This window comes from Mobula birostris, chromosome 3 (assembly GCF_030028105.1).
Source record: "Mobula birostris isolate sMobBir1 chromosome 3, sMobBir1.hap1, whole genome shotgun sequence".
Lineage (NCBI taxonomy): Eukaryota > Metazoa > Chordata > Chondrichthyes > Myliobatiformes > Myliobatidae > Mobula > Mobula birostris.
Genome location: NC_092372.1, coordinates 2,999,285 through 3,026,853, shown reverse-complemented (window position 1 = coordinate 3,026,853; position 27,569 = coordinate 2,999,285). Strand labels below are relative to the sequence as shown.

Sequence of the window (27,569 nt, the reverse complement as noted above, 5' to 3'; positions counted from 1 at the left end):
AGTTGCCCATGTTGTTACTAATTTAATTGAATCAGCACAACATTGTGAGTTGAATTGTCTGTAATGTGCTATGGATCAGTACAACATTGTGGGCTGAAGGGCCTGTTCCTGTAGACTGGCCCTTCAACCAAACTGATCCGTGGGTTACAAGACCTGCTTCCACACTGAATAAATAGAATGGCTTTTTACAGATAACACTTCTAAAGACCCTTAGTGAAGCTGCACAAAAAGACCTCTGAAATCAAAGGCCAAGTGCTCATCACTGGAAAGTAGAGGGTCTCCTGGACCTGGGGAGCCACCTCTTCAACGGTATCGATGGTAAAACTCAGTACTCTCCAGAGGGCTTTTGACTATCTGAGGAAGAGTGCTTAGGAAATGAAACCCTCAGCTCCACACCGAGTTCATGGTTTTTTTAGAAATGGGGATGACTTGAGTTGTCGCTGGTCCTTGGCAAATCCCTCAGGATCAGGGATTACTTGATCCTTGCTGAGATACTTCAGGAGGGATGATTTATATCTACAGCAGCGTGGCCTGTGTGTTACATAGAGAGCAGAATTATTCTGGATTAAATGGTGACTATATTGTGTATTCTCACCATCGTTTTGGTCTTATTTGTTGGTTCTGTGTTTTGACCGGTTTAATTCATATTCAGTTTCTCTTCAGTTGTAAGTTTGTTCACTTTTGCTTCAGTTTTGTGTCAAATGATAAAAAGGAAGCATTTTTGAAATGTAAGCAGAAAATTATGTTGACTCTTGAGGAATGAGTCACATGCATCTCTCAGCTGATAGAACAAAGCAGGGTGTGCATTTAAAACGCTGGTAAAGAAAGGATATGCAGTGATGGAGAATCCAGGTAGAGTGTTGGTAATTGAATTGGGGTCTGTAGTTTAACAGTTGCCACTGACACTGTTCACCCTGGTTGTTTCTGGTTGATTTGTAAGTCATCAGGTTGAATTGCTTAATTCAGTCTTTCCTATGCAAAGGAAGTTCTCAGCTAACCGTACATCTTGCCCACAGGATACACGGGACTTACCAAGGCTACTGTAAATGATTCCTTGTGATACTGATGCAATGTTTAAATACCACTCGACTAACAAACTAGCCCAGTTACACTGGATTCCAATTAGTTGGAACACACCCGAGCCAGTACGTTTTGGCCCAGTTAAGCAGCTGCCCCAATTAGCTTAAAGTTTCATAGAAATAGTTAAAATGGTATAAGACAAACTACTGTTTAACTGAGTAACAAATTATGTATTTAAATGAAATACAGAGCAAATTATAACGTTACCAATACTACTACAGTACTATAAAACCAGTATTTTTTCATAGTGACACACATCAAAGTTGCTGGTGAACGCAGCAGGCCAGGCAGCATCTCTAGGAAGAGGTACAGTCGACGTTTCAGGCCGAGACCCTTCAACAGGACTAACTGAAGGAAGAGTGAGCAAGAGATTTGAAAGTTGGAGGGGGAGGGGGTGATCCAAAATGATAGGAGAAGACAGGAGGGGGAGGGATGCAGCCAAGAGCTGGACAGGTGATAGGCAAAAGGGATACGAGAGAATCATGGGACAGGAGGTCCGGGAAGAAAGATGGGGGGGGGGGGGAACCCAGAGGATGGGCAAGGGGTATGTTCAGAGGGACAGAGGGAGAAAAAGGAGAGTGAGAGAAAGAATGTGTGTATAAAAATAAATAACAGATGGGGTACGAGGGGGAGGTGGGGCATTAGCGGAAGTTGGAGAAGTCGATGTTCATGCCATCAGGTTGGAGGCTACGCAGACGGAATCTGAGGTTTTGTTCCTCCAACCTGAGTGTGGCTTCATCTTTACAGTAGAGGAGGCCGTGGATAGACATGTCAGAATGGGAATGGGACGTGGAATTAAAATGTGTGGCCACTGGGAGATCCTGCTTTCTCTGGAGATGTCCTCCTTTTTTAAAGAATGGGGCTTCCCTTCCTCCACTGTCAACTCTGCTCTCAAACGCATCTCCCCCATTTCACGTACATCTGCTCTCACTGCCACCCCACTAGGAATAGGGTTCCCCTGGTCCTCACCTACCACCCCACCAGCCTCCGGGTCCAACATATTATTCTCCGTAACTTCCGCCACCTCCAACAGGATCCCACCACTAAGCACATCTTTCCCTCCCCCCCCCTCACTGCATTCCACTGGGATCGCTCCCTACGCGACTCCCTTGTCCATTCGTCCTCCCCATCCCTCCCCACTGATCTCCCTCCTGGCACTTATCCGTGTAAGCAGAACAAGTGCTACACATGCCCTTACACTTCCTCTCTCACCACCATTCAGGGCCCCAGACAGTCCTTCCAGGTGAGGCGACACTTCACCTGTGAGTCAGCTGGAGTGATATACTGCGTCCGGTGCTATATATTGGCGAGACCCGACGCAGACTGGGAGACTGCTTTGCTGAACACCTACGCTCTGTCTGCCAGAGAAAGCAGGATCTCCCAGTGGCCACACATTTTAATACCACATCCCATTCCCATTCTGATGTGTCTATCCATGGCCTCCTCTGCTGTAAAGATGAAGCCACACTCAGGTTGGAGGAACAACACCTTATATTCCGTCTGGGTAGCCTCCAACCTGATGGCATGAACATTGACTTCTCTAACTTCCGCTAATGCCCCACCTCCCCCTTGTACCCCATCTGTTATTTATTTTTATACACACATTCTTTCTCTCACTCTCCTTTTTCTCCCTCTGTCCCTCTGAATATACCCCTTGCCCATCCTCTGGGTCCCCCCCGCTTGTCTTTCTTCCCAGACCTCCTGTCCCATGATCCTCTCGTATCCCTTTTGCCAATCACCTGTCCAGCTCTTGGCTCCATCCCTCCCCCTCCTGTCTTCTCCTATCATTTTGGATCCCCCCCTCCCCCTCCAACTTTCAAATCTCTTACCAACTCTTCCTTCAGTTAGTCCTGACCAAGGGTCTTGGCCTGAAACGTCGACTGTACCTCTTCCTAGAGATGCTGCCTGGCCTGCTGCGTTCACCAGCAACTTTGATGTGTGTTGCTTGAATTTCCAGCATCTACAGAATTCCAAAATGATAGGAGAAGACAGGAGGGGGAGGGATGGAGCCAAGAGCTGGACAGGTGATTGGCAAAAGGGATATGAGAGGATCATGGAACAGGAGGCCCAGGGAGAAAGAAAAGGGAGAGGGGGGGAGAAAACCCCAGAGGATGGGCAAGGGGTATAGTGAGAGGGACAGAGGGAGAAAAAGGAGAGAGAGAAAAAGAATGTGTGTATATAAATAAATAACGGATGGGGTACGAGGGGGAGGTGGGGCATTAGCGGAAGTTAGAGATGTCAATGTTCATACCATCAGGTTGGAGGCTACCCAGACGGAATATAAGGTGTTGTTCCTTCAACCTGAGTGTGGCTTCATCTTTACAGTAGAGGAGGCCATGGATAGACATTTTAGAATGGGACGTGGAATTAAAATGTGTGGCCACTGGGAGATCCTGCTTTCTCTGGCGGACAGGGCGTAAGTGTTCAGCGAAATGGTCTTCCAGATGAACTGCCAATCAACTGTCCAGCTCTTGGCTCCATCCCTCCCACTCCTGTCTTCTATCATTTCGGATCTCCCCCTCCCACTTACAAATCTCTTACTATCTCTTCTTTCAGTTAGTCCTGACGAAGGGTCTGGGCCTGAAACGTCGACTGTACCTCTTCCTAGAGATGCTGCCTGGCCTGCTGCGTTCACCAGCAACTTTGATGTGTGTTGCTTGAAATTCCAGCATCTGCAGATTTCCTCATGTTTGCCTATTTCAAAAGCTTTTGATTTCAGGTACCTGTGACCACTCTTGTCTCATCCATGAGTTTCGTCAGCCTGTTGCTATAGCCACTTGTGCTGGCAGCTTGTTCCACACTCTGACAAGCTTCTGAGTGAAGAAGGTTCCCCTCATGTTCTGCTTAAACTTCTCACCTTTCGCCCCTAACCCATGACCTCTGGTTGCAGTCCCACCCAACCTCAGTGGAAAAAGCCTGCGTACATTTACCCTATCTGTACCCCTCATAATTTTGTATACCTCCATCAAATCTGTCAATCTTCTACGTTCCAAAGTTCTCATCTATTCAATCTTTCCCTATGACTCAGGTCCTCCAGACCTGGCAACGTTCTTGTAAATTTTCTGTGTACTCTTTCAACCTTGTTTACATGCTTCCTGGTTGGTGGCAAGAGACAAAAACTGCACATAATCCTCCAAATTAGGCCTCAACAATGTTTTGTACAACTTCAACATAACATCCCATCTTAATACATTGATTTATGAAGGCCAATGTGCCAAAAGCTTTCTTTACGGCCCTATATACCTGTGACACCACTTTCTATGAATTGTGTACCTGTATTCCCAGATCCCTTTGTTCTACCACAATCCTCAGTGTTCACTGTGTCAGACCTACCCTGGTTGGTCCTACTGAAGGGCAAAACCTCGCACCTTCTGCATTAAGTTCCATATGCCATTTTTCAGCCCATTTTTCTAACTAATGCAGATCCCTCTGTAAGCCATGATAGCCTTCCTCACTGTCCACTACACACCCAATCTTGGTGTCATCTGCAAGTTTGCTGATCCAGTTAATCACACTATCATCCAGATCATTGATATAGATGACAAACAACATTGATCCCTGTGGTACACCACTAGTCTCAGGCTTCCAGACAGAAAGACCACCCTCTACTACCACTCTCTGGCTTCTCCCACAAACCCAATTTACTGCCTCATCCTGAGTGCCGAGTAACTGAATCTTCTTCACCAACCTCCCATGCAGGACCTTGTCAAATGCCTTACTGAAGTCCATGTAGACAGCATCCACTGCCTTGCCTTCATCCACTTTCCCGCTAACTTTCTCGAAAAACTATAAGATTGGCTTCTTCAAGACTTTCCATGCACAAAGCCATACTGGCTATCCTTAATCAGTCTGTGTCTATCCAAATATTTGTATATCTGGTTCCTTAGAATACCTTCCAGTAACTTTCCCTCAGCTGATGTCCGACGCACTAGCCTGTAATTTCTGGTTTCACTTTAGATCCTTTTTTAAACAGCAGAACAACATTGTCTATCCTCCAATCCTCTGGTACCTCTCCTGTCGCTAAGGATGTTTTAAATATATCTGCTAGGGTCCAGGCAATTTTTGCAATTGCCTCCTGTTGGGTCCAAGGGAGCAATTTGCCAGGCCCTGGGGATTTGCCTCGGGGTAGCAAACACCTCCTCTTCTGTAATCTGTACAGGGTCCATGAAGTTGATGCTGCTTTACCTCACTTGTGTAGACGCTGTAACCACCTCCCAAGTAAATATAGATGCAAAGAGTTGTTTTAAAATCTGCCCCATTTGTTTTGGCTCCATAATGGATTATCATTCTGATCTTTCAGAAGACCAGTTTTGTTCCTTTTGCTCTTAACATATCTGTGGAATCCCTTCGGATACTCCTCCTCCTCATTTCCTTGTTCCTACTTGCCTATACCTGCTATGCACTTCCTTTTTTTCCTTAACCGGGGCCTCAATATCTCATGAAAACCAAGGTTCCCTACAGTTGTGTCTTTACCTTTCATTCTGACAGGCACATACAAGCTTTGTACTCTCAAACCTGTTTTTTTTTTTGAAGACCTCCCACTTTCCAAGTACTCCTTTGCCAGAAAACAGCCTGACCCAATGCTTGCTTATCAGATCATTTCTGATATTATCAAAATTGGTCTTTCTCCAATTTGGAACCTCAACCCGAAGAGCAGACATAGCTTTTTGCATATGTACTTTGAAACTAATGGCTTTGTGACCACAAGATGCAAAGTGTTCCTGTACACAAACTTCTGTCACCTGCCCTGTCTCGTTCCCTAAAAGCAGATCAGCGTAGCACAACTCTCTTGTTGGGACTTCTTGTTGAGAGGTTTCCTGAACGCATTTGACGACTCTATCCCATCTTGTCCTTTGACGGTATGGGACTCCCACTCACTATGTGGGAAGTTAAAACTGCCAACTATAACAATCTTGTGCTTCTCACTACAGTCTGTATATTCCTGACTTTGTCTGAGGTCTTATCAACATCTGTCTCCACAACCTCTTCACTAACTGTTCTGGCACTCTGGTTCCCAACCCCCCACCTACCCCACTGCAACTCTAGTTTGAACCCCACTGTGCAGCATTAACAAACCTTCCCACTAGGATACTAGTCCCCCTCCAGTTCAGGTGCAAACCGTCCCTTCTGTACAGGTCCCACCTTCCCTGGAAGAGAGCCCAATGATCCAAAATTCTTATGCCCTCCCTCCTACACCAACTCCTTAGTCAATTGTTAATCTTCCAAGTTCTGGCCTCACTAGCACGTAGCGTGGCTAGCAATCCTGAAAATTTGGCACCTAACCCCCTGAGCTCCCAATGCAGAACCTCATCTCTCTTCCTACCCATGTTATTGGTACCTGCATGGACCACAACCTCTTGCTGTTCACCCTCCCTCTGAAGAATTCTGAGGACTCGATCTGAGATGTCCCAGACCCTGGCACCCTGGAGGCAACATACCATCCGAGAATTTCGTTCTTGCCCACAGAACCTCCTTTCTGTTCCTTTGACTGACAATCCCCTATCACCACAGTGTGCCTCTTCTCTGCCTTTCCCTTCTGAGTCACAGACTTGGACTTGGTGCCAGAGACCCGACTGCTGTGACTTTGTGACTTTCCTCTGGTAGGTCACCCCCTCCCCTCCCCATACCCAAAGTCATGTACCTGTTGTAGAGAGGGATGGCCACAGGGTACTCTGCACCGGCTCCTTAACCCCTTTCCCCTTCCTGACTGTCACCCAGTTTCCTGCACCTTGGGTGTAACTACCTCTCTATATGTCCTATCTATCACCCCTCAACCTCCTGAATGATCTGGAATTCATCCAGTTCCAGCTCAGCTCCTTAACACAGGTTGTTAGAAGCTGCAGTTGGGTGTACTTCTTGCAGTTGTAGTCTTCAGGGACACTGGAGGTCTCCCTTCCTTACCATATCCCATAAAAGTAACATTCAACCATCCTGCCTGGCATCCCTCTGTCCTGACTGAGCAGATATAGAAAAAGGAATGGGCAAAAAAAACTTCAGGTAGAGCTTTTCTTTCTCTGACTGAAGCCTCAAGATTACCTTTAATTTGCTCTTGCTTATCAATCCCAAATGTGGATTGGTTGCTGGTCAGAGCTCAATTACTGCTTCCCATTATTGTTCACACAAGGGTATGGAACTAGTATGCTTAATCTCTCATCACAGCCATTCTCTCCCTCCCCGAGATCCGTCTGATAGGCTTCCCACAGCCTCCCAGATTTGTATCTTGAACTAGTCTCAACCAAAGTGGATGGAAGGGATCCAGGTTGACCTATGTGGACTTCTAGAACCTGTTTGAGAGAGTGTTAGAACAAGTCTGTGGCTTTTGAAATGATCTTTAGCATGAGTTGGGGTCATTTTCATGTAGGTGACCAATAGGATACCTTTGGGATTGGTGTTCTGACATGACCTCCCACAGCATGTGCGTGAATTGGAAAGACAGTGAATGCATGGCAGGCAATCCTTCAGACACAAATAAATGAGAAGGCAAGTTGTGATGTACAAGGCTGTAGTTCCGAGATTGTTTAATGAGTGAGCAGAAATTTGTTAAGTAGCGTGTTGTGTGAGAAATGCAGACACAGACACACGCACAGCAGGTAATGGAGAAAGCTAAAGGGATTTTGTCTTTATTTCATGTTTCCTTAAATCTTGTTGCAATTGTGTGAGCCAGTAGTGATGTCACATCTGAAATAGTGAACACCTGAGTGAACCTTATATGTAATGAAAGATATGTTTTCCATACAGAGAAGTTGGTACAAAGTCCCTGGATGTAGAGGCGTTGTCCTACATGGAACTTTACTTAAGCAATAAAACAATTAGAAGTGATCTTATTGAAAGAGGATTCTTGAGGGATGGACTGGGTAAATGCTGAGAAGATGTCTCTTCTGAGAGAGCCCGGAGGCAGAGGACATGCTCTCAGAATAAGGGGCAGCCACTTAGGATTGAGATGAAATATTTCTTATGAAATTGGAAGTCTTTTGCACAGGGTCGTCAGGGAAGAGTCCATGGATCTATCTCTAAATGGTGAGGGAATTTGGGAATATGGGAAAATTACTTGAACAATTTTGTTCGGCCATCTCAAGCCACAGGCAAGGTCCTGGAGAACGACGGGTATCTAATGTTGTTCCATTATTCAAGCATGGAACCAGGGGTAATCCTGGAAACTATAGACCGGTGAGTCTCTCACCAGTGGTAAGGAAGTTACTGGAGAGAATTCTTAGGAATAGAGTTTATGAGCATTTCAGAAATCATGGCTAGTCAGTGGAGGGAGTATAATGTTGAATCAGGTTTGCAGGTCCTGCAAGTGAGACAGAAAGCACTCTCTCTGAATGGGTCTATTCATCATTTATTTTCAAACAGTCAAAATTCAATCAAACATTCATGTTCCCCAAGTTACAGACAATACAAAGCTGATTATTTAACAAGCATACTTAGTTAAAAGTGTGGGCAGAGCATATTATAGGACCATAGGAGCAGAATTAGGCCATTCAGCCCGTCGAGTCTGCTGTGCCACTCCATCATGGCTGATCCTGGATCCCACTCAATCCCATACACCCGCCTAGTTGCTGTATCCTTTGATGCCCTGACCATTCAGGAAACTATCAACTTCTGCCTTAAATACACCTATGGACTTGGCCTCCACAATAGCCTATGGAAGAGTATTCCACAGATTCACCACTCTCTGGCTAAAAAAAATTCCTCCTTGCCTCTGGTCTAAAAAGTCACCCCTCAGTTTTGAGGCTGTGCCCTCTAGTTCTGGATACCCTCACCATAGGAAACATCCTCTCCATATCCACCTCATCTAGTCCTTTCAACATTCAAGAGGTCTCAAAAAGATCCCCATGCATTCTTCTAAATTCCAGTGAGTACAGGCCCAAAGCTGCCAAATGCTCCTCATATGTTAACCCCTTCATTCCTGGAATCATTCTCGTGAACCCCCTCTAGACTCTCTCCAATGACAACACATCCTTTCTGAGATATGGGGCCCAAAACTGTTGACAATACTCCAAGTGCAGCCTGACCAGTATCTTATAAAAGCTCAGCATTACCTCCTTGCTTTTATATTCTAATCCCCTTGAAATAAATGCCAACATTGTATTTGCCTTCTTTACCACAGACTCAAACTGTAAACTAACCTTCTGGGAGTCTTGCACAAGGACTCCTAAGTTCCCCTGCACCCTTGATGTTTGAACTTTCTCCCCCTTTAGATAATAGTCGGCACTATTCTTCCTTTTACCAAAATACGTTATCATACATTTCCCAACACTATTCCATTTACCACTTTTGCCTATTCTTCCAATTTGTCTAAGCCCTGCTGCAATCACATTGCTTCCTCAGCACTACCTACCCCTCCACCTATCTCCATATCTCATCTGCAAACTTTGCCACAAAGCTATCAGTTCCATTATCCAAATCATTGACAAACAATGTGAAAAGTAACGGTCCCAATACTGACCCCTGAGGAACACCACTAGTCACTGGCAGCCAACCAGAAAAGGCCTCCTTTATTCCCACTCGCTGCCTCCTGCCTGTCAGCCATTCCTTTATCCATGCCAGTATCTTTCCTGTAACGCCATAGGATTTTATCTTGTTAAGCAGCCTCATGTGTGGCACCTTATCAAATGCCTTCCCAATCGCTTTGCCTTAAACAAAGGAAGAAGAGAGCAAGTCCCTTCCATGTGCTATTTTATTTACCCAGGATACTTGAAACTGGACATCAGGTGGCTGTCCGATGGGAAAAGCAGCTGCAGTTTCTAAACTAACCAATTGCAATGAAACAACGTCTGACAATCAGAGTAAGGTACTTCCCCACAGGACAGGGAGCATGGCTTTGTGCAGAGAAAGGCAAGTCTTACTGACTCGAATGAGGCTTTTGATGGGGTCCTTCCTAGCGTGTCGCACCAGACAGTCAGCCATTCTTGTCTGGCGCATGGTGTCAGGATTAGTCTCCTTTCGGATTAACCGGGTCACGATATGAACGTTCCTGACTTGACCTCTGTTTTTCACGAGGCCGAGTGGCTGGCTCGACGCTCAACCCGGCACGGATGGAAAGCGTGTCCGGGAGGGGTGGCCCGACATGGATTCGAATTCGGGAGTCTTCGGTCCGAAGTCCGGTGCTGATGCCACTGTGCCTTCAAATAATGCTGAAATATTCTTTGCTTCCTCGTCTGTGAAAATATTATTATTAGCAAATTGCTCAGACCTTGTGTATTCAGATAGCATTAGGTTGACATGGTCATCACAGACATTGTGGGCCGGATGGCCTGTTCCGAGCTGGACTGTTCTGTGCTGCTTGTAATTGGTGCGTTGTTGATGTAGGTAATGCAGACCGAGCAGTGGATTACCCTGCTACCACTCGGTCTCTTCACTAGAACATCGAGCTGTTTGGTGTTACCACACAGTTTACTATTTACCTGTGCTGCACACATCACATGCATTTTGAATTAATTTGTGGTTATATTTTGTTTTATGTGGTGTGTGTGATGTATGTATTTTAGCTGCACTGTGGTCTGGAGGAATGTTGCTTCATTTAGTTGTATGTATGTACATTCAGCTGACCATAAATTTCAAGTTCAGGTTTAATGTCATTGAGCCTTGCATGAATATTCATGAATACAGACAGACGAAACACTGTTACTACGGGGCCAAGGTGCAAAACATAGTATCAACAATCATACACAGTATTTGGTACATATAACACATATAAGATAGCAGTAAACACACAGTCACACAAAAAAATCTACAGCCCATGTCTCTGAGTGACGTGTCTGGTAAATTGATGAGTATAGAAACATAGAAAATAGGTGCAGGAGTAGGCCATTCGGCCCTTAGAGCCTGCACCGCCATTCAGTATGATCATGGCTGATCATCCAACTCAGAACCCTGTACCAGCCTTCCCTCCATACCCCCTGATCCCTTTAGCCACAAGGGCCATATCTAACTCCCTCTTAAATATAGCCAATGAACTGGCCTCAACTGTTTCCTGTGGCAGAGAATTCCACAGATTCACCACTCTCTGTGTGAAGAGGTTTTTCCTAATCTCAGTCCTAAAAGGCTTCCCCTTTATCCTCAAACCGTGACCCCTCGTTCTGGACTTCCCCAACACCGGGAACAATCTTCCTGCATCTAGCCTGTCCAATCCCTTTAGGATTTTATACGTTTCAATCAGATCCCCCCTCAATCTTCTAAATTCCAACGAGTATAAGCCTAGTCGATCCAGTTTTTCATCATATGAAAGTCTTGCCATCCCAGGAATCAATCTGGTATTATTGACAAGAACAAGCAGTTTACAGCTGAAAGTACACAGGCAGGCTGTCATTCCACCGACCGACCACCAGAGGGCAACAACAAGAGGAGGGGCTGCTTGACATTCCCCGACCCAGTATGGACGCTGTGCCACACCCACCACCTCTGTGCACGGACTCCGATGCCTTCCTGTAGCACACAGCAATACGGCCCGCACCAAGTTGTGCTCTGCCAGCGAACAGCTTGCTGTTGTGATGTCTAACATTATCTTGCGATTGGAAAAGTGATGTTTCAAAAAGACAAAAACACTTCTGGTCAGCCCCCGAGAGGCTGCTACGTCCAAAAGTGCTGCTGTGTTACCAGAAGACTTGTACACAACTTGACTGAGAAATGAGCCTTTGAGCAGTCATTGGGGAGACACATGCCAGGTGGAAATGGTAAATTGGTGTATTATTGTCACATGTACTGAAGTGCCGTGAAAAACCTGTCGTACATCCTGTTCATACAAATCAATTCATTACACAATGCATTGAGTACAAGGTAAAACAATAACAGAGTGAACGCTGCAGGGCTGCACCAACGTTAGGGGATAGCCCCCAGCCCAGTATGCCCATGCCCAGCAGCGGCCTCTGCCCTCTCTGTTGGGCGGGTGCAATAGGTCTCTGTGTCCAAGGCCACCTCGCTGCCTCCAATTATCTCCATCTGTCCATCATCTCATTCTGCCATCTCCCTCCCCTGCTCCACCTGTCTCCTTACTCACTTGGTTCCACCTCTCACCTCCCAGTCCATGCCCCACCCCTCCCTCCCTCCACCTTCCTGCCTCCAACTGTCTCCATCTGTCCGTCATCTCCCTACTCACCTGGTTCCACCTCTCACCTCCCAGTCCGTGCCCCACCCCTCCCTCCCTCCACCTTCCTGCCTCCAACTGTCTATCATCTCCCTACTCACCTGGTTCCATCTGACCATCACCAACACACCACCTGGGTGTTCTATTCCCAAGCATATCAGCCCCCTGGTGATTCCACTCTTCACCGTCCTCAGCATAGCCTTCTGTTTGCACCCATCGCTTTCTGACCTCTGTCTCTCTCTCTCTCTCTCTCTCTCTCTCTCTCTCTCTCTCTCTCTCTCTCTCTCTCTCTCTCTCTCTCTCTCTCTCTCTCTCTCTCTCCATCTTCCCTTCTTCCATCTCCCTCCCCTCCTCCTCCTGACTTCCGACTCATCTGGTTCTACCTCTCACCTCTCCGCCCCCTCCTTCGCCCCTTTACAGCGACTGTCACTCCTCTACACTCAGCCCTGAATCAGGATGTCAGCCACAAATGCAGTTTCTCCGTTTCCCTCCTGCTCAACTCGACCAGCTGAATTCCCCAGCGGTTCGTAGCTCCAGACTGCAGCATCTGCAGGCTCTTCTCCATAAGACATAGGAGCAGAATTAGGCCATCTGGCCCATCGAATCTACTCCACCATCCTTTTCTTTTCTCTCCTCCTCAACTCCAGTTCCCAGCCTTCTCCCTGTAATCTTTGATCCCATGTCTGGATCCTACCTGTTTCCTCAACACTACCTGCTCCTCCACCAATCTTCGTATCATCTGCAAACTGGGCAAGAAAGCCATCTATTCCATCATCTAAATCATTTATATACAGCATAAAAAGAAGCGGTCCCAACACTGACCTCTGTGGAACACCAGTAGTCACTGACAGCCAACCAGAAAAGGATCCTTTTATTCCCAGTCGCTGCCTCCTACCAATCAGCCAATGCTCTAACCATGTTAGTAACTTTCCTGTAATACCATGAGCCATTAACTTGGTAAGCAGCCTCATGTGTGGCACCTTGTCAAAGGCCTTCTGAAAGTCCAAATATACGACATCCACTGCATCCCCTTTATCTATCCTACTTGTAATTTCTTCAAAGACTTCCAACAGGTTCGTCAGGCAGGATTTTCCCTGAAGGAAACCATGCTGACTTTGTACTATCTTGTCCTGTGACACCAAGTACTCCATCACCTCATCCTTAACAATTGACTCCAACATCTTCCCAACCACTGAGGTCAGGCTAACTGGTCTATAATTTCCTTTCTACTGTCTTCCTCTTTCCTTAAAGAGTGGACTGACATTTGCAATTTTCCAGTCTTTCTGACACCATTGAATCATTTTTGAAAGATCATTTCTAATGCCACCACAATCTCTAACGCTACCTCTTTCAGAACCCTAAGGTGCAGTTCATCTGGTCCAGGTGACTTATATACCTTTAGGTCTTTCAGCTTTTTGAGCACCTTCTATCTTGTAACAGTAATTGCACTCACTTCTCTTCCTTCACACACTACAACATCAGGCAGACTGCCGTTGTCTTCCACAGTGAAGACTGACGCAAAATACTCATTTAGTTCATCAGCCATCTCCTTGTCCCCCGTTATTATTTCTCCAGCCTCATTTTCTAGTGGCCTTATTTCCACTCTCATTTCTCTTTTATTTTTAACATACTTGAAAAATCTTTTACTATCCACTCTGATATTATTTGCTATTTGCTTTCGTAGTTCATCTTTTCCCTTCTAATGAGTTTTTTAGTTGCTCTCTGTAGGTTTTTAAAAACTTCCCAATCCTCTATCTTCCCACTAATTTTTGCTTTGTTGTATGCCCTTTCTTTTGTTTTTACAATAGCTTTGATTTCTCTTGTCAGCTGTGGTTGTACTATTTTACCATTTGACTATTTCTTCATTTTTGGAATACATATGTCCTGCATCTTCCTCATTTTTCCCAGAAACGCATTCCATTGCTGCTCTGCTGACATCCCTGGCAACAGCTCCTTCCAATTTACTTTGGCCAACTCCTCTCTCATACCACTGTAATTTCCCTTACTCCACCGAAATACTGCTACATCAGACTTTACTTTCTCCCTATCAAATTTCAAGTTGAACACAATCATACTGTGATCACTGATTCCTAAATGCTCTTTTACCTTAAGCTCCCTAATCACCTCTGGTTCATTACATAATACCCAATCCAGTATAGCTGATCTCCTCATAGGCTCAACAACAAGCTCCTCTAAAAAGCCATCAAAGGCATTCAACAAACTCACTCTCTTGAAATCCATTACCAACCTGATTTTCCCAACTGACCCGCATGTTAAAATCTCCCATGACTACCATAACATTGCCCTTTTGACTCACCTTTTATATTTCCCGTTGTAATGTGTAGTCATCCTCCCAGCCACTGTTGGGAGGCCTGTATATAACTGTCATCAATGTCCTTTTACCCCTGCAGTTTTTTAACTCAACCCACAAGGATTCAACATCATCTAATCCTATGTCACATCTTTCTACTGATTCGATGCCATTCTTTACCAGTACAGCCACACCATTCCTTCTGTCTACCTTCCTGTCCCTCCGATATAACGTGTAACCTTGGACATTCAGCTCCCAACTACAACCATCCTTCAGCCACGATTCAGTGATGGCCACAACATCATACCTGACAATCTGTAATATTGCAACAAGATCATCCACCTTAATTTTTATACCATGTGCATTTACAACGTTTGTAGATACAACACTTTGAGTACCGTATGTGTTATCCTTTCTGATTCTGCATCCCTAATGATTTGATACTCAGCCTGTTGGCTGCAACTAAGTCAGCTGCCTGCCCTTCCTGACAGTCTGACTGCACGCTATCTTTACTTTTTCACCATCGTCCTATCCCGAGTCCTTTCACTCGGGTTCCCACCCCCTGCCAAATTAATTTAAACCCTCCCCAACAGCTCTTAACGAACCTGTCATCTTGGTATTTCATGGTTGACATTGAAGTCAGAGTCATGGGAAGTTCATTTTAAGTGGAGTATGACTGTCTGGAATGGCTCGGTGGAGTGAATGCAAATGGTTCAACTTAGAGTTTATGGTGTGAGCGTGGAGACATTGATTAGCTGGATTTCTGTTGCCCGGAACTGTTATGAACTCAGCGGGTTATAAAGTTTAGTTTAGTATGTCGAAACACATTGAAACACGCAGTGAAGTGCATTGTTTCCGTCAAATCACATCAGTGAGAATTGTGTTGGGCAGCCCACTCAACATTGCTCACCAACAGCTCTCGGACACAGACCGGTACCTGTTTGGAACGTGGTGGAAAACTGGAGCACTGAATGGAAACCCATCCGGTCACAGGGAGAATGTAGAAACTCCTTACGAACAGAGATGGGAACTGAAACCCGACTGGTGATCGCCAGGGCACGAACCATTCCAGCCATTACCATGCAGGCTAGGTAGCAGCTCCTTCTGTGCCCAGTGTAATGCTTCCTGGTGTTAATTGAAAGGAACTGCGTTAAATCTTGTTCTATAAATTGTGTGTTAATCATGGTAATGGTACAGTTATTAGTTGTGAAAACTCTTTCCACTTTGACCTGTTGTTGGTTCCAGTGTTGGTTGACGTTTGCCCCAGTCGCGGATCAGACTGCCCGCTATTTCCACATATCCATGGACCAGGTCAATTGGCTATCCATGGTCTACCTCGTTGTCGGAATTCCATTCGGCTTTGGGTCTACGTGGATACTGGACACACTTGGACTTAAAACCTCAGTAAGTTTGACCGTAAATAATTTTGTTTGTTTATAGACAGTTTTGAGATGCCTGCTGAAGTAGTTGCACTCTATCTTCAGTAGAAGATGAAACATAGAAAACCTACAGCACAATACAGGCCCTTTGGCCCGCAAAGTTGAGCCGAACATGTCCCTACCGTAGAAATTACTAGGGTTACCCACAGCCCTCTATTTTGCTAAGCTCCATGTACCTATCTAAATGTCTCTTAAAAGACCCTATCGTATCCGCCTCCAGCACCGTTGCTGGCAGCCCATTGCACGCACTCACCACTCTCTGAGTAAAAAACTTACCCCTGACATCTCCTCTGTACCTACTCCCCAGCACCTTAAACCTGTGTCCTCTTGTGGCAACCATTTCAGCCCTGGGAAAAAGCCTCTGACTATCCACAGGATCAATGCCTCTCATCATCTTATACACCTCTATCAAGTCACCTCTTATCCTCCGTCGCTCTAAGGAGAAAAGGCCGAGTTCACTCAACCTATTCTCATAAGGCATGCTCCCCAATCCAGGCAACATCCTTGTAAATCTCCTCTGCACCCTTTCTATGGCTTCCACATCCTTCCTGTAGTGAGGTGACCAGAAGTGAGCACAGTACTCCAAGTGGGGTCTGACCAGGGTCCTATATAGCTGCAACATTACCTGTTGGCTCCTAAATTCAGTTCCACAATTGATGAAGATTAATACACTGTATGCCGCCTTAACCGCAGAGTCAATCTGCGTAGCTGCTTTGAGTGTCCTGTGGGCTCAGACCCTAAGATCCCTCTGATCCTCCACACTGCCAAGAGTCTTACCATTAATACTATATTCTGCTATCCTATTTGACTTGCATCTGATGACTGGCATCAGATTAATACTGGCTTTCTTTACTTCCTTAGCTGCTCCTGCTGAATGTTATCAGGTTGTTATTTGCTGTTATTTAGAGATACAGCACAGTAGTACACTTTTCCAGCACAACGAGCCCACGCCACCCAGTTACATCAGTGTGACCCATTAACTGACGAACCCGGATGTCTTTGTGATGTGGGAGGGAGGAAGGCGGGGCACCCTAGGTGGGCTGAAGGGCCTGTTTCTGTGATTCTATGACACCCAGAGGAAACCTGTGCAGTCATGGGGAGAATGTATGAAATCCTTACAGGCAGCAGTGGAAATGACACGGGTGTGTGCTGGCACTGTGACAGTGTTACACAGACCGCTCAATACCGTTGTGTTGTTCAGTGCACCGTCTAATGTATGACCATGTTTGCTATATTGGAACTGCCCTGGGACGCCTCATATTTTCTGAATTTAAATCCCACTTTGTTAACATTTAGAGTTCTTAAGCTACAATTGGTGACGAGATACTTTATTTGGGAAATTATTTTGTTTAATGAATAAATATCCACTTTTTTCCCTTCACTGTTACACTGTTAACCTCAGTCACGCACATGGTCCCAATTCAAACTCACTCAAAGTACAGGAAAGGGTTAAATGAAGAGACAAATCAGAAATAAAACAGTGTCTTTTTCCTGTCAATAAAGTATTATGGATATAGTGAGATAATGATTTATTTTGGTGCGTGGTGAAAAGGTCAGGATGGTATAGGTGATCACGCAGATCCTTGCTTTAGAACCTGCTCTGTGATGCATGACAATCCTTCAGTACTCCACCAAGATGCCACCCTGACCCATTCAGTGTGTTTGTGCTGGTGGGTTGGCCTAGGAGGTTAAGGCACATGGGGTCCCACGTGAGCAAGGTAACTGGATGCGAAAACCTGATGGTGATAGGAGTCCATTGGATGCCTGGAACTGATGTACCTACACAAGGCAATGGAACAAAGGGGGAAAGGTGAAATATGGAAGTAAACTTCCCAACAATATTAAAGAGGATACCAAAAGTTTTTTTCAGTTACATAAAGAGTAAAAGAAAGGCAAGAGTAGATATTGGTCTACTGGAAAATGATACTAGAGAGGTAGCAATGGGGGACAAACAAATGGGGAATGAATAGAAGTACTTTGCATTAGTCTTCACTATGGAAGACACTAGTGGTTTGCCAGTTTGAGAGTATTGAGGGCAGAAGTGAGTGCAGTTGCTATTACTGGGGAGAAGGTGGTTGGGGAGCCGAAAGGCCTGAAGGTAGATAAGTCACTTGGACTAGATGGACTACACCTGAGGGTTCTGAAGGAGTTAGCTGAAGAGATTGTGCAGGCATTAGTAATGGTCTTTCAAGAAACTAGGTTCTGGAGTGGTTCCAGACAGCTGAAAAATTGCAATGTTACTCCACTCTTCAAGAAGGGATGAAGACAGAATAAATAAAATTATAAGGCAGTTAGCCTAATCTCAGTGGTTGGGAATATGCTGGAGTTGATTGTTCAGGATGAGGTTTTGGGATATTTGGAGGCGCATGATAAAATAGGCCATAGCGTGGTTTCTTTGAGGGAAAGTCTTGCCTGACAAATCTGTTGGAATTTTTTGAGGAAATAACAAGCAAGGCAGACAAAGGATAATTGGTGGGTGTTGTGTGCTTGGATTGTCAGAAGGCCTTTGACAAGTTGGCACATATGACGCTACTTAACAAGATAATTATAGGTGAGGTTGAGGTTTTATATGGCACTGGGGAGGCCTTACTTGGAGTATTGTTGCAGTTTTGGGGCCCTTGTCTAAGAAAGGATGTGCTGACATTGGAGAGGGTTCCGAGGAGGCTCATGAGAACAATTCCAGGAATGAATTCATGGAATTCATGGAATTATAGGAAAGATACTCGCATGGATTAGGCATTGGTTGATTGACAGGAGGCAAAGAGTGGGCATAAAGGGAGCCTTTTCTGACTGGCTGCTGGTGACTAGTGGTGTTCCACAAGGCCCTGTGTGGGGACTGCTCTTTACATTGTATGTCAATAATTTTGATGACTGAATTGATGGCTTTATGGCCAAGTTTGTGGACAATATGAAGATAGGTGAAAGTACAGATAGTGTTGAAGTAGACACTGCAGAAGGATTAGAAGAATGGACCAATAAGACCATAAGGTATAGGAGCAGAAGTAGGCCATTCAGCCCATCGAGTCTGCTCTGCCATTCAATCATGGGCTGATCCAAATCTTCCAGTCTTCCCCTTCTTCCCTTCTGTACCTTTGTATAGGCATTCATTAGTCTCATGAGACCATGGATTTGCGCCTTGGAAGGTTTCCAGGGTACAGGCCTGGGCAAGGTTGGATGGAAGACCGTCAGTTGCCCATGCTGCAAGTCTCCTCTCTCCACGCCACTGATGTTGTCCAAGGGAAGGGCACTAGGGCCGACAGCTTGGCACCGGTGTCATTGCAGAGCAATGTGTGGTTAAGTGCCTTGCTCAAGGACACAACATGCTGCCTCAGCTGAGGCTCGAACTAGCGACCTTCAGATCACTAGACCGACGCCTTAACCAGTTGGCCACGCTCCATTCCCTTTGATGCCCTGACCAATCAAGAACTTATCTTTCTGTACCGTAAATGCACCAATGACTTGGCCTCCACAGCCGCTTGTGACAACAAATTCCACAGATTTACCACCCTCTGACTAAAGTAATTTCTCCGCATCTCTGTTCTAAATGGATGTCCTTCAATCCTGAAGTTGTGCCCTCTTGTCCTAGAATCCCCTACCATGGGAAATAACTTTGCCATATCTAATCTGTTCAGGCCTTTTAACGATCAGAATGTTTCTATGAGATCCCCTCCTCATTCTCCTGAACTCCAGGGAATACAGCCCAAGAGCTGCCAGACGTTCCTCATACAGTAATCCTTTCATTCCTGGAATCATTCGTGTGAATGGAGAAGTGGCAAATGGAATACAGTATCATCATGCACTTTGGTAGAAGAGTTAAAAGCAAAGAATATTTTCTAAACAGCAAGAAAATTCTTGGAATCCAAGGTGCAAAAGGACTTGAGAGTCCTCGTGCAGAATTCCCTAAAGGTTAATTTGTAGTTTGAGTTGGTGGTCAGCACGGCAAATGTGATGTTAGCATTCATTTCAAGAGAATTAGAATATAAAAGCAAAGATGTCGTGCTGAGGTTTTATGTGGCATTGGTGAGGCCTGACTTGGAGTATTGTGAGCAGTGTTGGGGCCCTTGTCTGACATTGGAGAGGGTTTAGCGGAGGCTCACGAGAATGATTCCAGGAATGAAAGGCTCATCCTGTGAGGAGTGACTGATGCTCTGGGCCTGTACTCACTGGAATTCAGAAGGATGGGGGGTGGGGGAGGAGAATCTCATTGAACTCTATCGAATGTTAAAAGGCTTGGATATTGTGGAGAGGATGGTAGAGGAGTGCAAGTCCCAAGGGGACAGACTCAGCAAAGAGGGACATGGCTTTAGCACGGAGATGAAGAGGAATATCTTTAGCCAGAGGGTGCTGAATATGTGGAATTCATTGCTACAGGTGGCTATGGAGGCCAAGTCATTGGGTATATTTAAAGCGGAGGTCGATATGTTCTTGATTAGTCAGGGCGAGAAAGGTTATGGACAGAAGGCAGGAGAATGGCGTTGAGAAGGAAAATAGATCAGCCATGATAAAATGGTGGAGAGGATTCAAATGGCCTCATTCTGCTCCTGTACCACACGCAGTGCGGCTTTGGTGCTCCGACCTTTTCCATTAGTGATATAAACAAATTGAATGTGAGTAGGTATACAAAACTGAGGGGTACCGATAGGGTAAATGCAAGCAGGCTTTGTCCACTGAAAAGGTTAAGGGGACCATGAAGAGAAACCTCTTCACTCAAAAGGTGGAGGGAGTGTGGAATGAACTGTCAATGGAAGTGGAGGACTAGGCCTCGGCCACAGCGTTGTCTTGGATGCACTGACCTTTTGCAGCCACCCAGGGGAGAGAATTGTGGCCTCTGCTGTGCATGCTGAAATTGTGTTGGGTTGGGGGCTGGCCTCTCCTCTCTGTACAGCTCTCTGGTGTTAGCTCAGTGGAAGAACAAGCTAGACCAGGTCAATCTACAGTTAGCCACTCAAGGACTTGGGCTATATGTATATTTTACTTTATTTTCTTAGTGACTGTTTTTCTAAAATCGTAACCATATGTGCTATTTGGTATTGGTAATATGTTTCTCACCTTGGCGCCAGAGGAACATTCTTTGGTTTGGCGAGATTCATGGTTGAAAGATAATTAAACTTGAAAGTCAGCAAGAGGACCGCAGGAAGTCAACAAGGATAGTCAACATGGCTTTGTGCATTGTAGGACTTTAGGTTAGGACTTGAAATTTGATAGGGAGGAAGTCTGACATAGCAGTATTTCAGTGGTGTAAAGGAACGTACAGTGATATGAGAGAAGAATTGGCCAAAGTAAACTGGAAGGAGATGCTGGCAGAGTTGACAGCAGAGCAGCAATGGCATGCGTTTCTGGGAAAAATGAGGAAGGTGCAGGATAGATGTATTCCAAAAACATAGATGGACTCAAATGGCAAAATAGTACAACTGTGGCTGACAAGAGAAGTCAAAGCTAATATAAAGACCAAGGAGAGGGTATACAACAAAGCAAAAATTAGCAGGAAGATAAAGGATTGGGAAGCTTTTAAAAACCTACAGAAAGCAACTAAAAGAATCAAGGGAAAAGATGAAATATGAAGGCAAGCTAGCAAACAGCATCAAAGTGGAAAGTAAAAGCTTTTTCAAGTATGTTAAAAATAAAAGAGAAATGAGAGCGGATATAGGACCGCGAGAAAATGAGGCAGGAGAAATAATAATGGGGGCCAAGGAGATGGCTGATCAACTAAATGAATATTTTGCATCAGTCTTCACTGTGGAAGGCACTAGCAGTTTGCCACATATTGAAGGTGATCGATCTAAAGGTACATAAGCCACCCGGACCAGATGAACTGCACTCTTGGGTTCTGAAAGAGATAGTGTTAGAGATTGTGGTGGCGTTAGAAATGATCTTTAAAAAATCATTTGATGGTGCCAGAGGACTGGATAATTGCAAATGTCACTCCATTCTTTAAGAAAGGAGGAAGGCAGCAGAAAGGAAATTATAGACCAGTTAGCCTGACCTCAGTGGTTGGGAAGATGTTGGAGTCAATTGTTAATGATGAAATGATGGAGTACTTGGTAACACAGGAAGGTAGAACAAAATCAGCATGTTTTCCTTCAGGGAAAATCTTACCTCTTGAACCTGTTGGAATTCTTTGAGGAGATTACAAGTAGGATAGATAAAGGGGATGCAGTGGATGTTGTGTATTTGGAGTTTCAGAAGGCCTTTGTCAAAGTGCCACACATGAGGCTGCTTACCAAGTTAAGAGCTCATGGTATTACAGGAAAGTTACTAACATGGTTAGAGCATTGGCTGATTGGAAGGAGGCAGTGAGTGGAAATAAAAGGATCCTTTTCTGGTTGGCTGCCAGTGACTAGTGACTTTGGGGTTCCGCAGGGGTTGGTTAATAGTTTGGCATGGATTAGATAGACAAGAGGGACAAACTTGGAGGGAGATCGCAGACTGTTGTAAGAAACATAAGGTTGTTATAGTAGGTGATTTTAATTTTGCACATATTTACTCTCATATGGTAAAAGAACTAGATAGGATAGGGTTTGTCAAATGTGTTCAGGGAAGTTTTCTTAATCAGTACATAGAAGTCTCAACAAGAGAGTGTGCAATACTTGATCTGCTATTAAGGAATGAGTCAGGACATCTGCCAGAAGTTTGTTTAGGGCAACACTTTGCATCTAGTGACCACAATGCCATTAGTTTCAAAGTAACTATGCAAAAGGACAGATCTGCTCTGCCAGTTGAGATTATAAATTGAAGAAAGGCCAATTTTGATGGCATCAAATGAAAATGATCTGGCAAGTGTGGATTGGGACAGCTGTTTTCTGACAAAGGTGTACTTGGAAAGCAGGAGGCCTTCAATAACAAAACTTTGAGAGTACAAAACTTGTATATGTCTGTCAGAACAAGAGTAAGGAAATGTGGTTTTCAAGAGATATTGAGGCCCTGGTTAAGAGAGAAAAAAGGAGGTGCATAAGAGGGATAATCAGGTGCTTGTGGAGTACGAGAAATGCAAGAGAACACTTAAGGAGGTAATCAGGAAGGCTAAAAGAAGGCATGAGGTTGCTCCAGCAGACAAGGTGAAGGAGAATTCAAAGGGATTCTATAGGTATGTGAAGAACAAAAGGATTACAAGGGACAAAATTAGTCCTCTGAAAGATCAGAATGGTAATCTATGCATGGAGTCAAAGGAGATCGGGGAGATCTCTGTCTGTATTTATTCTGGAGACAGACACAGAGTCTATACAAGTGAGACAACAGCATCACTTCATGGACTCTGTTCAGATTAGTGAGGAAAAAGTCCTTGCGGTCCTGAGATAAATCAGGGTGGATAAATCCCCAGAGCCTGGCATAGCGTTTCCTTGGACCCTACGGGAGGCAAGTGCAGAATTTGCCAGGGCCCTAGCAGAGATATTTAAATTATCCTTAGCGACAGGTGAGGTACCAGGATTGGAGGATAGTCAATGTTGTTCTGCTGTTTAAAAAGGCTCTAAAAATAAACCAGGAAATGATAAGCTGGTGAGTCTGCCAAGCCTATCATGGCTTGCAGAGGGATCTACATCTGTTGGAAATTGGGCTGAAAAATGGGAGATGGAATTTAATGCAGACAAGTGCGAGGGTTTGCACTTTGGTAGGACCAACCAAGGTAGTTACAGTGAAAAGTAGGGCACTGAGAGTGTGGTAGAACAAAGGGATCTGGGAATGCAGGTTCATAATTGTGTCACAGGCAGAGGCAGAGTGGTGTCACAGGCAGAGAAGGTCATAAAGAAAGATTTTGGCACATTGGCCGGGAGATGGAATAGAAACATAGAAAACCTACAGCAAAATACAGGGCCTTTGGCCCACAAAGTTGTGCCAAACATGTCCTTACCTTAGAAATTACTAGGGTTGAGGTTCCGGTGACGTCATCGTCCAGAATGGCAGCTTAAATCAATAGCTCCTCCGGAAAAACACATATATTGCCCCGTTAATCCATCAAATACAAGATCTTTTGAAAATATGTGAATTGACAAGGGGGGCAAGAATGAAGATTATAAAAAAGCATCACTGTGGAGTCGATGGACGAGAGAGGTACAACGCACGGCTCTCCAACCCGAACACGTGCTAGCGAGGCTGACGATGGGCCTCGTTCAGGCGAAGTGGCAAATATGATAAAAGTTCTGGAAGCGATACGGGGATTCCAAAAAGATATAAAACAGCAACTTAATGATATAGTCAGAGCTCACCAACGTCAATCAGAAAATAGCGGTGGCAGGGACTTGAATTGAGAAGGTGGAAGATCACGTGCAAGACATTGTACGGATACTAAGTAAGACGATAAAAATATTAAATCAACAAGAAAGTAAACTGATTGACCAGGAGGGAAGATCACGACGGAAAAATATCAGGATATACAATGTTCCCGAAGGAGCGCAGGGTTTGTCTATGATGGAGTTTGTAGGAAAGTTGCTGCAGGACGCGCTAGAGATTCCCTCCAATATGGAGCTTGAGACTGAGAGGGTGCATCGTGCGCTCGTCCTGAGGCCTACTGGAGACAGAGAAGATAAGCCACGCTCAATAGTAATTAGATTCCTTCGCTACAATACCAAGGCGGAGATTCTCCGAAGGGCCTGGGGTAAGAAGAGGGTGTTTTTGGACGGGAAATTAATATATTTCGATCAAGATTACCCCCCGGCGGTCCTGCAGAAATGTAAAGAATACTCTGCAGTAAAGCGAATATTAAAGCAAGGAAAGATTAGATTCCAAATTCCATACCCTGCTAAACTGCGGGTGTTTTATGAAGATGGCATGCAACTGATCAGACAGTGGAAGAGGCGACTACAGACATGAGGAACAGAGGGCTGCCCGTCAGCGTGATCAAACCAAGGGAAAGCCTGGCTGAGCAGTTATCCCGATCTGCTTGGGAAATAGTAAGAGAACCGAGAAAGCAGGGGATGGGAGGAGGGCGAGAGAATATCAGGAAGAGACTGTGAGTTTTCCAAAGACAGCCCTCACCCCCTCCAGAAGAGCCATAAGGTTTGCTAACTTTAAAAGTGTTGGTAAGATAAACGGAAGCAAAAATAGATGGTGCTATACCTATTTCAAGAAATACTTATTATAATGTGGATTTTATATTACTCAATATTTTTTATTCATTCATTCACTCCTTTTTCCCCACCTAAATGAGAATATATATAGGAGGAATACACAGGGAAATCTTTTCTGTGTAAGGGACATAGACTTGTTCACTTACTTTAATGGGTACTGTAATGGGGGCCCCCAACTCACAGGGAAGAGAGGCTATCCCCACGGCTAGACGCTTCCTCCAGCTCAACCCAGGGTCATCTACTAGAGACCCCAGCCTTGCAATCACACCTTCGTTGCCTTTTTTTTTATTATTCGCGTTTCTTGGTTCTTATTTGTTCAGGGAGTAGATAACTATGTTTTATTCTGCTAATTTCAATGATATATTGACAGATAAATACACATGGCTAAAGACAAAGTAAAATTCATTTCTTTTAATGTCAATGGGGTGTTAAATCCAATCAAACACAGTAAAATTCTATCCAAAATGAAAAAAGAGAAGCCCATGTAGTATATTTACAGGAAACTCACTTAAGTGATAATGAGCATGGAAAACTAAAGAGAATGGGTTTCACTAAAACAACAGGAATTCTGCAGATGCTGGAAATTCAAGCAACACACATCAAAGTTGCTGGTGAACGCAGCAGGCCAGGCAGCATCTCTAGGAAGAGGTACAGTCGACGTTTCAGGCCGAGACTCTTCATCAGGGCAGTCCTGACGAAGGGTCTCGGCCTGAAACGTCGACTGTACCTCTTCCTAGAGATGCTGCCTGGCCTGCTGCGTTCACCAGCAACTTTGATGTGTTTTGCTTGGGTTTCACTAATTTGTTTTTATCCTCATATAAATCAAGACATAGGAGAGGAGTTGCTATTCTCATCTCAAGCAAGCTAAATTTTGAAAAAGTATTCGAAACGGGAGATAAGGAGGGCAGATGTATTCTGGTAAAGGGGAATATAGATGGAAATCCAGTTACTTTATTGAATATATACACATGCCCAGGAAGTGATACTAGTTTCTTTCAGAAAATTACTAATATTATGGTAACGGAAACAGAAGGTCTCCTGATATGCGGGGGAGACTTAAATTTACAATTACAACCAAAGTTAGACTCTTCCAATAGAAAAACCTATGAAACAAAGTCCTTACATAAGAAAGTCAACACACTCTTTTTGAGGATGTTGGTCTCATTGATATATGGTGGGACCTTTTCCCGACAGAAGGGATTACACTCATTATTCTGCCCCCCGCCCCATTCCGTATATACAAGAACAGACTATTTCATAATATTTGGAAAAGACAAAATAAACACCTGTGGAATTGGGACAATAGATGTGTATATATTTATCTGTTGAGTTTGACCTACAACCAAAGAATACTATTTGGAAACTAAATTCAAGTCTACTCAATGATCCCTACTTTAAGGAACAAATTAAAAAAGAAATTGGTCTTTACTTAGAATTGAATGATAATGGAGAGGTTTCACCTCCCATTCTATGGGATACTCTGAAGGCTGTCTTAAGAGGGAAAATTATAGCAACGTCTTCATATAAGAAAAAAAAAGAAATAAAACATTAGAGGAATTACAAAATAGGCTGAAGGAACTGGAAAAAAACAAATTGAATTTGGCACAGGATACATGAGAGAAAATTAAAAAAAATTAAGAATGAAATTAATAGTTTGGCTACGCAAGATATCAGGAAACAGAGACATTATGAAAGTGGATCTAAGTCTATGTTTATACTGGCGTGGAAACTGAAGAAAAAAATAGCAAAAAATACAATTCATAGAATTAGGGATCCAAGAACAAAAATGATAAAAAATGAGCTAAGTGAAATTCAAGAAGCTTTTGAAGTGTTTTACAAAACTCTATATTCCAAAGTTCCAGAGGGAAGCATAACCCAAATTGACACTTCCTGAATTCTTTAGAGTTACCCACTTTAAGTGAAGAGCAAAATAGAACAATGACTGTTGACATAACTGAAGTTGAACTAAACACTGCAATTAGTAGGCGTAAATTAAGCAAGTCACCAGGATCAGATGGTATATGACAGAGTGGTATAAAGAGTTTAAAAATGAGTTCATTCCTGTCTTACTCCCCACACTGAACTGGGCTCTAAAAAAGGCACAAATGCCACCCAGCTGGAAGGAAGTGATAACCTCAGCTATACCGAAAGAAGGCAAGGATAAAATGGAATGTGGGTCATTTAGACCAATATCCGTTCTTAATGTAGATTATAGAATATCTACCTCCATCATGGCCAAACGGTTAGAAGAGTTTCGACCCACAGTGATACATAAGGATCAGACAGGTTTTATACAACAATGCCAAACACAAAACAATATACAAAGGACACTTCACATTATGGATCATACACAAAAAAATAAAATCTAAGCAATAGTGATAAGCGTGGACGCTTGATTCGGTTAATTGGAATTTTCTTTACAGAGTTTTACATAGATTTGGTCTACATGACACAATTATTAAAACTATACAGGCACTATATGACAACCCTACTGCTAGGGTTAAAATCAATGGATATTTATCTAATAGTTTTACCCTAGAAAGGGGCACAAGACTGGGTTGTGCATGGTCACCGCTACTCTTCGCATTATA

At 44.2% G+C, this 27,569-nt stretch overlaps 1 protein-coding gene across 3 annotated transcripts in view; it reads left to right on the top strand.

The window, feature by feature from the left end:
- Window positions 1-27,569, top strand: part of LOC140194867 (solute carrier family 49 member A3-like) — a 75,527-nt gene that overhangs the window by 2,213 nt on the left and 45,745 nt on the right. For 2 of the 3 annotated variants that reach the window (XM_072252148.1, XM_072252150.1), the window contains exon 2: window positions 15,723-15,881. In XM_072252148.1, coding sequence (XP_072108249.1) covers window positions 15,723-15,881 — 159 coding nt within the window. Of the gene's footprint in view, window positions 1-3,731; window positions 3,800-15,722; window positions 15,882-27,569 lie in introns of those variants that run through there. The other variant, XM_072252149.1, reaches the window with a different exon arrangement.